We start from the raw sequence: 10,000 nt of genomic DNA on the forward strand, positions 1-10,000 counted from the left end.
GCTGCTGCTGCTGCTGCTGCTGCTGCTGCTGCTGCTGCTGCTGCTGCTGCTGCTGCAGGGGGTGCGGGGGAGAGGGGAATGCAGGGGTTGCTTGGGGGAAGGAGCTGCTGCAGCAGCTGCTGCTGCTGTAGGGGAGGGGGCGGGGTTGCTGCTGCTGCTGCTGGAGGGGGCACGCTGCTGCTGCTGCTGCTGCTGCTGCTGCTGCTGTTGAGGATGGGGAAGCGTTGCTGCTGCTGCTGGTAGTGCTGCTGCTGCTGCCGAGGCTGCTGCTGGGGGGGCTGGGTGTGGTGCTGCCGCTCGTGCTGCTGCGTCTGCTGCTGCGTTTGCGTGGGGTGTTGCTGCTGCTGCTGCTGCTGCTGCTGCTGCTGCAGTTGAGTAGTGGGATAGCAGTGCTGGCGGGGCTGCTGCTGCTGCTGCTGATCATCTTGCTGCTGCTGCCACTGCTGCTATTCTTGTGCTGCTGCTGCTGCTGTGCTTCTTAGCCAAGTGTAAACACTAAACCCTAAACCCTAAACCCTAGTCTGTGCCTTCAGGCGGCCACCGTGGCTTTGGTTTCGTCGAATTTGAGGAGGAAGAAGATGCAAATCAGGCGGTAAACCCTAAACCCTAAACCCTAAACCCTAAACCCCAAACCCTAAACCCTAAACCCTTGTTTTGTATGGTTAGAGGTTTGGGGTCTGAAGGTAGGGTCTAGGGTTTTGCGAACTCCCTGTCTTTCGGGGGTCCGCGCGCAGCGAGGGTTTAGGGTTTAGAATTTAGGGTTTAGGGTTTGCGGCGAGGGTTTAGGGTTTAGGGTTTAGGGTTTAGGGTTTGCAGATATTGAATATGCACAACTCGGAGCTCTACGGCCGCACGCTGCGGGTAAACACTTCGAGGCATGGCCCCCAAGGGGTTCCAAAGAACAGAGCAGGTCTGCTGCTGCTGCTGCTGCTGCTGCTGCTGCTGCTGCTGCTGCAGTTGCTGCTGCTGCTGCAGTTGCTGCTGCTGGGCGTTTTGGTGCTGGGGCTGCTGCTGCTGCTGCTGCTGCTGTTCTTCTTGTCCTGCTGCTGCAGCAGTTGCTGCTGCTGCTGCAGCAGCGTAGAGAGAGCAGGCATCACACGGGCAGCTGCAGCAGCTGCTGCAGCTGCACTAGCAGCTGCAGCAGCACTAGCTGCTGCAGTTACTTGCTTCTATCTTTTTGCTGCTGCTGCTGCTGCTGCTGCTGCTGCTGCAGTTTGGCAAGACGACTTTTTCTTTCGCGAGGAAATGAGCAAACGAGGGATGGCCGTGGACGCAGACCTGGTGAGTCTTGCTGCTGCTGCAGCTGTTGCTGCTGCTGCAGTTGCTGCTGCTGCTGCAGTTGCTGCTGCTGCTGCTGCTGCTGCAGTTGCTGCTGCTGCTGCTGCAGTTGCAGTTGCTGCTGCAACTGCCATATGGCTTTTCTGCAGCTTTGCTGCTGCGCGTTGCAGGACGAGCCGGACGCCCCAGCTGCAGCAGCAGAGAGCGGCGACAAGTAAGCAGCAGCAGCAGCAGCAGCAGCAGCAGCAGCAGCTGCTGCTGCTGCTGCAGCAAATGCAGCAATTTAGACGCATACAGCGGCTTCCGCAGATGCTGCTCTTCAGCTGCTGCGCTGCTGCTCCTTCCCCGGCAGCTGCAGGTATCTGCTGCAACAGCAGCAGCAGCAGCAGCAACAGCTGCTGCTGCTGCTGCTGCTGCTGCTGCTGCTGCTATAGGAATATTCTAAGTGGACCACCGTGTGCTCCGCTTGCAAACCCTAACTCTCAGCTCAAACCCTAAACCCTAAACCCTAAACCCTAGTTCTCGGGGCTCCCTAGAAGACCCGAATCGCTAAACCCGTGGTCAATATGCCGCTGCAGAAGAACCGCTAGGGTTTAGGGTTTAGGGTTTGGCGACTAAAGGGTTTTGGAAGACCTCCGAGGGTTTAGGGTTTGCACCAGGGACCTTCATGCGAGTTTTAGTGTGCTTGAGATGCTGCTACAGCAGCAGCAGCAGCAGCAGCAGCTGCTGCTGCTGCTTCTACAGCAGCAGCAGCTGCTGCTGCTGCTTCTACAGCAGCAGCTGCTGCTGCTGCGGCTGATATAGCAGCAGCTGCTGCAGCTGCTGCAGCAGCAGCTGCAGCAGCTGTTGCTGCTGTCCTTTCCGTGGCACTGCCACTCAAATCAAATTCATTGTTAAATATCCTGTCCGAGGGTTCGGGGTTTGTAGTCCGAGGCTAGGGTTTGCAGTTGAGGGTTTAGGGTTTAGGGTTTGAGGGTTTAGGGTTTAGGGTTTGCAGCTAGGGTTTAGGGTCTGCAGCGGCTTCAGGCCTCGGGGGCAGCCAGCCGCTTCCATCGCTGCGGCCACACGCAAGACAGAACCGCAAGGGTTTAGGGTTTAGGGTTTTAGGGTTTAGGGTTTGGGGTTTAGGGTTTGAGGCTTAGGGTTTGAGGGTTTAGGGTTTGGGGCCTATGCTTGCAGCCGCGGGAGCGTGCATGTGCGGCTGCGCCAGAGAGCCCTAGGGTTTAGGGTCTAGAGCGCACGAGGGTTTAGGGTTTAGGGTTTAGGGTTTAGGGTTTAGGGTTTACGGGTTGCTAATGAATTTGTTGTAGGGCTGCCTCTCTCGCCGCCTGAGAAGAGAAAGCCCTAAAGCCTCTCTTTCCTGCTGCAGCTCTTTTGTCCTTTTGGCCACAAACTGCGCGCAAACCCTAAACCCTAAACCCTAAACCCTAAACCCTAAACCCTAGGCCTCGAAGCCCGGGGCTCGCCGGCCGCGGCGAGCAGCGCCGAGCGCCTCAAACGGGGGTTTAGGGTTTAGGGTTTAGGGTTTAGGGCTGGGGGGGCTGACGGCGCTCGGGACCCAGACGCAGCGCTAGGGTTTAGGGTTTAGGGTTTAGGGTTTAGGGTTTACCTCGGGGGTTTCGTACTTCTTAATGCAACTCCTCGCGGCCTTTGCCAAACCCTTACATTTCAAAAACGTAATTGTCCGCGAAGTCATGCACTCCACGTAGTCGTCCAAACTCTCCCTTCTCGCAAACCCTAAACCCTAAACCCTAAACCCTAAACCCTAAACCCTAAATCCTAGGCATTCCACGTAGTCCTTTAAACTCGCCCTTCTCGCAAACCCTAAACCCTAAAACTCAAACCCTAGGCACTCCACGTAGTCGTCCAAACTCTCCCTCCTCGCAAACCCTAAACCCTAAACCCTAAACCCTAGGCATTCCACGTAGTCCTTTAAACTCGCCCTTCTCGCAAACCCTAAACCCTAAACCCCAAAGCCTAGACCCTGCGCACTCCCCGCAGCCATCCACACTGCCCTGCGTCCCGACCCAAACCCTAAACCCCAAACCCTAAACCCTAAACCCTAAACCCTAAACCCTAAACCCTCGCCTCGCCTGCACTTGTCTCGGATTTCCTTTCCAATTTGTTCTTTTATTATTTTGGATTCTTTTTTTTGCAACTCCGAAATTTCTTTTATTTCAAAAAAAGGAACTCGAGAAGAAGTCCGTCGAGAGACCACTGCGGGGTCCAGCGGGTCGTCCAGGAACAGCTTCTGCTGCTGCTGCTGCTGCTGCTGCTGCTGCTGCTGCTGCGGCTGCTGCTGCTGCTGCTGCTGCTGCGGCTGCTGCTGCTGCTCGGCGGAGGCCGGGTAGGTCTTCTCTTCAGGATTGCGAAGGCTCTCGGGCCGGCGAATCGCCGGCGACAGCCAACTCAGCATCGTGCTGCTGCTGCTGCTGCTGCTGCTGCTGCTGCTGCTGCTGCTGCTGCTGCTGTTCCCCCGGCTGCTGCCAGCATCGCTGGCGTTCCTAAGGCTGCAATTGCTGCAGCTGCAAAGGGGTGGGTGCTGCTGCTGCTGCTGCTGCTGCTGCTTCTGCTGCTCAACGCGCAGATCCCACGAGTCAACGGCAGCACCGGCAGCAGCTGCTGCTGCAGCTGCTGCTGCTGCTGCTGCTGCTGCTACAAATATCAGTTAGGCTCCCTGGGGAGCTCTTGCTGCAGCACAGCTCAAGAAATGCAGTAAAAAATAGATAAGTAGTCTTAAAGTTCGCTGCTGCTGCTGCTGCTGCTGCATGCAGCCACAAAGGTCACTGTCCCAGCCGCTGCCGCCGCAGCAAGAGCAGCAGCAGCAGCAGCAGCAGCAGCAGCAGCAGCAGCAGCTGCTGCTGCTGCTGCTGGCGAACTCAGCAGGTATTTGAAATATGATCTTCTGCTTTTGTTTTTTAATTTTTGGACCTTCGGAAACTGTCAAGACACTCCATTTAGCTTCCTTCAAGTCCGCAGCGGACGTCTGCTGCTGCTGCTGCTGCTGCTCTAGTCTTTGCTGCTGCTGCTCCCGCTGCTGCCGCAGCTCGTGCTGCTGCTGCTGCTGCAGCAATGGCTTCTAAAGCGTTCAGCCTCGCGCTGCAGGGAGGCGCAGCCTCCGTGGCTAGAAGCAGCGTCTACAGATTTGCTGCTGCTCCAGCAGCAGCAGCAGCAGCAGCGGCGACAGCAGCAGCAGCAGCAGCAGCAACGCACACAGCAGCGCGGCAGCCGCCTCTAGACAGAATGTGCACAGCAGCAGCGAGGCCCGCAGCAACAGCAAATCTAGGGGCAGCAGCAGCAGCAGCAGCAGCAGCAGCAGTAACAAAAAAAGCAGCAGCAGCAGCTGCTGCTGCTGCTCTCCTTCGCAGTTTTCACTCTGCGTCGGCGTCGAATGGACAGCAGCAGCAGCAGCAGGACAAGCAGCAGCAGGAACAGCAACAGCAGCTGCAGCAGCAGCAGCAGCAGCAGCAAGAAGAGCGAGGCACCCAGCAGAATTGTGAGCGCAGAACAGATAAATTCAGCTGCTGCTGTTTCTGCTGCTGCTGCTGCAGTCAGCGCTGCTGCTGCTGCAGTTAGCGCTGCTGCTGTTGCTGCTGGTGCTGCCGCACGGTCTACACCCTCCAGTCGCCCTAACAGCTGCTGCTGCTTCTGCTGCTGCTGCTGCTGCTGCTGCTGCTGCTGGTCCCTGGTGCTTCAGCTGCTGCTCTTGTTCTGCTGCTGTAGCTCTTCTTCGAGTGCTGCTTCAGTTGCTGCTGCTGCTACTGTAGTTGCCGCTGCTGCTGAAGCTGCTGCTGCTGCAGTGCTTGCCGCTGCTGCTGCTGCTGCTGCAGTTGCTGCTGCTGCGTTTGGTGTGATCTTTGCAGCCAAGACGTCGGCTTCTTCCATGAGCGATGAAGTAAACCCTAAACCCTAAACCCTAAACCCTAGGCTCTGCCTCGCGTCTAGATAGCTAGATGGCAAACAACTACCTAGCTAGCTAGTTGCTAGCTAGCTATCTGCTAGCTAGCTAGCTAGCTAGCTAGTTAGCTAGCTGCTAGCCAGCTAGGTAGCCAGCTAGCTGCTATCCAGCTAGCTAGCTAGCTGGCTAGCTAGCTAAACAGCTAGCTAGCTAGCTAGCCACGTAGCTAGCTAGCTAGCCAGCCGCTTAGCTAGCTAGCTAGCTAGCTAGCTAGCTAGCCAGCTCGTTTGCCTCCTCGGTGACGCTCACGCGGGCAGCCAGCTGGCTAGCTGCTGCCGCGCTGAGCGCCCCGCACCCGCTGCTGCTGCTGCTGCTGCTGCTGCTGCTGCTGCTGCAGGAGCTGGAGGCGAAGCTGCTGCAGCTGGTGGAGAAAACCCCCGTGGTGCTGTTTATGAAGGGAAGGCCCGAAGCCCCTCTTTGCGGCTTCTCGGCGAGGGCTTTGCTGCTGCTGGAAGCAGCAGGAGTTCGGGAGTACACTTTCGTCGACTGCAGCATTCCGCAGCAGCTGCCGCAGCAGCAGCAGCAGCAGCAGCAGCAGCAGCAGCGGCAGCAGCAGGAGCGGCAGGAGCAGGAGCGGAGGGAGCAGCAGGGGGCAGCGGGGGCTGCCTCTCAGCAGCAGCAGCAGCAGCAGCAGCAGCAGCAGCAGCTGCAGCAGCAGCAGCAGCAGCAGCAGCAGCAGCAGCAGCTGCAGCAGCTGCAGCAGCGGCGGCAGCAGCTGGGGAGGTGCGTGAAGCGGGTCTTCGACTGGCCCACTTTCCCGCTGCTGGTGGTTAAGGGCAAAGTTGTTGGAGGGGCTGATGTGCTGCAGGCGCTGCAGCAGCAGGGGCAGCTAGCTGCGCTCTTCAAGGGCCTTTCAGACAGCAGCAGCAGCAGCAGCAGCAGCAGCAGCAGCAGCGGCAGCGGCAGCAGCAGCAGCGGCAGCGGCGACGGCGGCAGCAGCAGCTAGCTGCGGTCTTTCCCGGCAGTTCGGAGCCCAGCAGCACCAGCGGCAGCAGTGGCAAGAGCTGCTGCTGCGGTAGCAGCAGCAGCAGCAGCAGCAGTGGCAGCTAGCTGCGCTTTTCCAGGGTTTTCGAGGCCACAGCAGCAGCAGCAGAAGCAACAGCAGCAGCCAGCGCAGCTTTTCCGAGCCCAGCAGCAGCAGCAGCGGCAGCAGCAGCGGCAGCAGCAGCAGCAGGAGGGGCAGCTAGATGCGCTCTTCCGGGGCCCTTCGGAGCCCAGCAGCAGCAGCAGCAGCAGCAGCAGCAGCAGCAGCAGCAGCACTTAGTGAGCGCCTGCTGGCTCTGCAGGAATGCTGGAATCTTTCGGATTTCTCGCGAACTATTCCTCATTTATCTTTTATTATTTATAATTTATCATTTATAATTCTTTATTTATCTTTATTGTCCTTTATTTGCTTCGATTCGGCCTTTTGCTGCTGCTGCAGCAGCAGCTGCTGCAGCAGCAGCTGCTGCAGCAGCAGCTGCTGCAGCAGCAGCTGCTGCAGCAGCGGGGGCTTTTATGCGGCTGCGGTGTACGTACACCTGCCGCCCGCGACTCCCACCCAATCCAGTCTTGAATTGTCTGTTCATCATTTATTATTTATTTATTTAAATTTATTTATTTATTTATTTATTTATTTATTTATTTATTATTTATTTATTTATTTATTTATTTGTTTATTTATTTGTTTGTGTCTGTTGTGGGGCTGCTGCTGGCAGCAGCAAGCAACGTAGCAGCAGCAGCAAATCGTTTGCCTATTTTTGCGCACTTTGTTCGCAGCTTTCTTTCTTTTTAATATTTGTTTAATTAATTAGTTTTATTTAATTAATTTTATTTATTTATTTATTTATTTATTTAATTTATTTATTTATTTATTTTTAGTTTTGCTTCTTATTTACCTTTTACTTCCTGCTGCAGGCGCTGAAGAGATGCAGCAGCACAGCAGCAGCACAGCAGCCGCAGCAGCAGCACAGCAGCAGCCGCAGCAGCAGCACAGCAGCAGCCGTAGCAGCAGCACAGCAGCAGCCGTAGCAGCAGCAGCAGGAGCAGCAGCTGCAGCACGTCGAAGGGGCCAAAAGGTTCCAGCTAAACTCCAAACCCTAAACCCTAAACCCTAAACCCTAAACCCTTCGCTATATGTAGTCACATCAAATCGCTGCGATTTAAAAGCCAAGGGTTTGTTCATCCTGGGGTTTAGGGTTTAGGGTTTAGGGTTTAGCCAACACAGGGCTGCCTCTGCCGCCCCAAAGCCTAAACCCTAAACCCTAAACCCTAGACAAGGTCCCCGTAGCCCCACCAAAGGAGCTGCTACATTGAAGCCCCAGGGGGCCCCCACAGGGGCCCCCAAAGGGGCCCCCGGGGGGCCCCCAAAGGGGCCCCCAGGGGGCCCCCAAAGGGGCCCCCAGGGGGCCCCCAAAGGGCCCATAAGAAGCTTTAGGGGGCCCCCCTTTGGGGCCCCACAGGAAGCCAAGAGGGGCCCCCTTGGGGGCCCCCTTAATGCTGCTTTGGAGGGGCCCCCAGGGGCCCCCAAATGAGGCCCCAAGGGGCCCCTCCATAAATCCCTTTTAGGGGCCCCCATAGCCTTTGGGGGCCCCCAAAGGGGCCCCCAAAGGGGCCCCCAAAGGGGCCCCCAAAGGGGCCCCCAAAGGGGCCCCCAAAGGGGCCCCCTTGAGGGGCCCCCAAGGCCATTAGGGGCCCCAAGGCCATTAGGGGCCCCCAAAGGGGCCCCCAAAACTTCGGGGCCCCTCGTGTGGGGCCCCCCAAGGGCCCCCCGAAAACCCTGGGGCCCCCAAGAGGGGCTCCCCTAGGGGGGCCCCTAGGGGGGCCCCTAGGGGGGCCCCTAGGGGGCCCCCCTGTTTGACCCTGGGGCCCCCCGGGGCCCCCCAAGGCCCCCTGGGGGCCCCCGAGGGCCCCCGGGGGCCCCCGAAGGCCCCCCGGGGCCCCCCAAGGCCCCCGGGGGCCCCCGGGGCCCCCCAAGGCCCCCGGGGGCCCCTGGAATTGGGAAAGTGGGTACTTGGGTTTTAAAGAAGGGGAAAAGAAAAAAGAATTGGAAAAGTTTAATTGTCTCCAAAAGAGGGAATAGTTGGAGACTTAAAGTCTGGACTTTCGTAAGCAGCCATGAGGAAGTCTCCCCAGAAGTTGGTGTAGGAGAGGTGGGGGTTGGGGGGGCTGCGCCTGCTGCTGCTGCTGCTGCTGCTGCTGCTGCTGCTGCTGCTGCTGCTGCTGCTGCTGCTGCTGGGTGTGGTGCAGGTGAGGAAGTAGCTGCTGCTGCTGCTGCGGCACTGCAGCAGCCAGTCGTAGAGCTCGGCCACGGGGCTGCTGCGCTGCAGTCGTTTGCTGCGCAGCAGCCGGCGAAGAGCAGCAGCAAAAGCTGCTGGCAGCAAACCAGAAACATTTCTTTTGGCGAGAGAAAGTCTGAAGTTGAGGTTTGGTGCTGCAGCATGGAGTGGGGCTGGTCCGGGGCCAGCAGCAGCAGCAGCAGCAGCAGCAGCAGCAGCAGCAGCGGCGCCCTCGGGGCTCTTGCTGTCCGGGCACAGCACGTGCAGCCACTCCCCGCTGCTGCTGCTGCTGCTGCTGCTGCTGCTGCTGCTGCTGCTGCTGATGCTGCACAGGTGCTGCACCTGCACGGGCTCGAAGGCCACGATCTCCTCTTTGCTGTTCAGCGTCAGCAGCGCCTCGAACGGCCCGAAGGGCGCAGGAGCAGCAGCAGCAGCAGCAGCAGCAGCAGCAGCAGCAGCAGCAGCAGCAGGGGCTGCAGTCAGCGTGCAGTCCGCAGCAGGAACTTTCGACCAGCTGCGAATTACAGGGCCCGAAGAGAAGGGCAAAGAGCTGCCCGCGCTCGCCGCCTCCAGCGCTTCAATTTCTGCTGCTGCTGCTGCTGCTGCTGCTGCTGCTGCTGCTGCTGCTGCTGCTGCTGATAGGAGGCAAAGGGACAGCAGAAGGCCTAAAGGGGCCCGGCCCCGCGGAGGCCGGGAAAAGCCAGAGCCAAACATCTTCCCAAGAGCTGCTGCTGCTGCTGCTGCTGCTGCTGCTGCTGCTGCTGCTGCTGCTGCTGCTGCTGCTGCTGCTGCTGACTGTACCCCGGAATACACACTGCTGCTGCTGCTGCTGCCGAGGTGTCTGTACACCTGAACACACGCTGCTGCTGCTGAGGTGTCTGTACACCTGAATGCCCACGGCTGCAGGCGCGCAGCCGCCGCGGCTTTTGGCCCGCGGGTCCCTCGAGCTTCGGATCTTTTGCTAATTTGAGTTAATTTGAAAAGCAAAAAGCAAAAAAGATGAAGTGGAGAGCAGACTGGCGAAAAAGAGCGGCTAGTTGACGCTGGGCGGTGTCACTACACCGCAGCAGCAGCAGCAGCAGCAGCAGCAGCAGCGCGGCGGCGGCGGCGGGCGGCGAAGCGGGACTCAACTCGCCTTCTTGCTGTCCAACAAACGCGAAAAAAGAAACAAAAAAGAAACAAAAAAGAAACAAATAAATTAAATAATCCAAAAGAATAAAAATGCGATCATTCGGGGGCTGTGGGTGCCGCCGACGGGCGCGGTCGAGCTGTCTGTACACCTCAAGCACGCGCTGCTGCTGCTGCTGCTGCTGCTGCTGCAGCGCGAAAACAAACGAAGTTCTGCAGCAAATTAAACCATTTGAGCCTTTTGGTTTCTTTTTAATTCATATTTGCAGAAATGAAAACACGAAGAACAAACAAAAGCCCCAAACGCCGCCACCCAGCCGCTCCACCGCGCAGCGGCAGCCTAAACCCTAAACCCTAAACCCTAAACCCTACACCCTAC

The 10,000-nt window shown here is 58.1% G+C and overlaps 4 protein-coding genes across 4 annotated transcripts in view; 2 read left to right on the plus strand and 2 right to left on the minus strand.

Annotated features, from left to right (window-relative positions):
• Window positions 1-3,241: 3,241 nt before the first annotated feature.
• Window positions 3,242-4,048, minus strand: ENH_00082730 (CHCH domain-containing protein, putative; the record flags this gene model as incomplete). The annotated part of the gene is given in 3 exon segments (XM_013583394.1): window positions 3,242-3,269; window positions 3,372-3,946; window positions 3,950-4,048. Coding segments are annotated over 3 exon segments (702 nt in total).
• A 302-nt stretch (window positions 4,049-4,350) lies between these two features.
• ENH_00082740 (hypothetical protein, conserved) lies at window positions 4,351-6,182 on the plus strand (the record flags this gene model as incomplete). The annotated part of the gene is made up of 3 exons (XM_013583395.1): window positions 4,351-4,774; window positions 5,142-5,173; window positions 5,574-6,182. The coding sequence occupies 3 exons, from the start codon at window positions 4,351-4,353 to the stop codon at window positions 6,180-6,182; spliced, it is 1,065 nt and encodes a 354-aa protein (XP_013438849.1).
• A 2,089-nt stretch (window positions 6,183-8,271) lies between these two features.
• Window positions 8,272-9,207, minus strand: ENH_00082750 (hypothetical protein, conserved; the record flags this gene model as incomplete). The annotated part of the gene is made up of 1 exon (XM_013583396.1): window positions 8,272-9,207. One exon carries the CDS (start codon window positions 9,205-9,207, stop codon window positions 8,272-8,274), a length of 936 nt encoding a protein of 311 aa, XP_013438850.1.
• A 507-nt stretch (window positions 9,208-9,714) lies between these two features.
• The window catches only part of ENH_00082760 (DNA ligase 1 precursor, putative), a gene marked incomplete at both ends in the record, with an annotated part of 4,762 nt that continues 4,476 nt past the window's right edge, over window positions 9,715-10,000 (plus strand). Inside the window, one exon of the mRNA XM_013583397.1 lies at window positions 9,715-9,733. Coding sequence (XP_013438851.1) covers window positions 9,715-9,733 — 19 coding nt within the window. The remainder of the gene's footprint in view (window positions 9,734-10,000) is intronic.

This window comes from Eimeria necatrix, genomic scaffold (assembly GCF_000499385.1).
Source record: "Eimeria necatrix Houghton genomic scaffold, Enh_scaff919, whole genome shotgun sequence".
Taxonomy (NCBI): domain Eukaryota; phylum Apicomplexa; class Conoidasida; order Eucoccidiorida; family Eimeriidae; genus Eimeria; species Eimeria necatrix.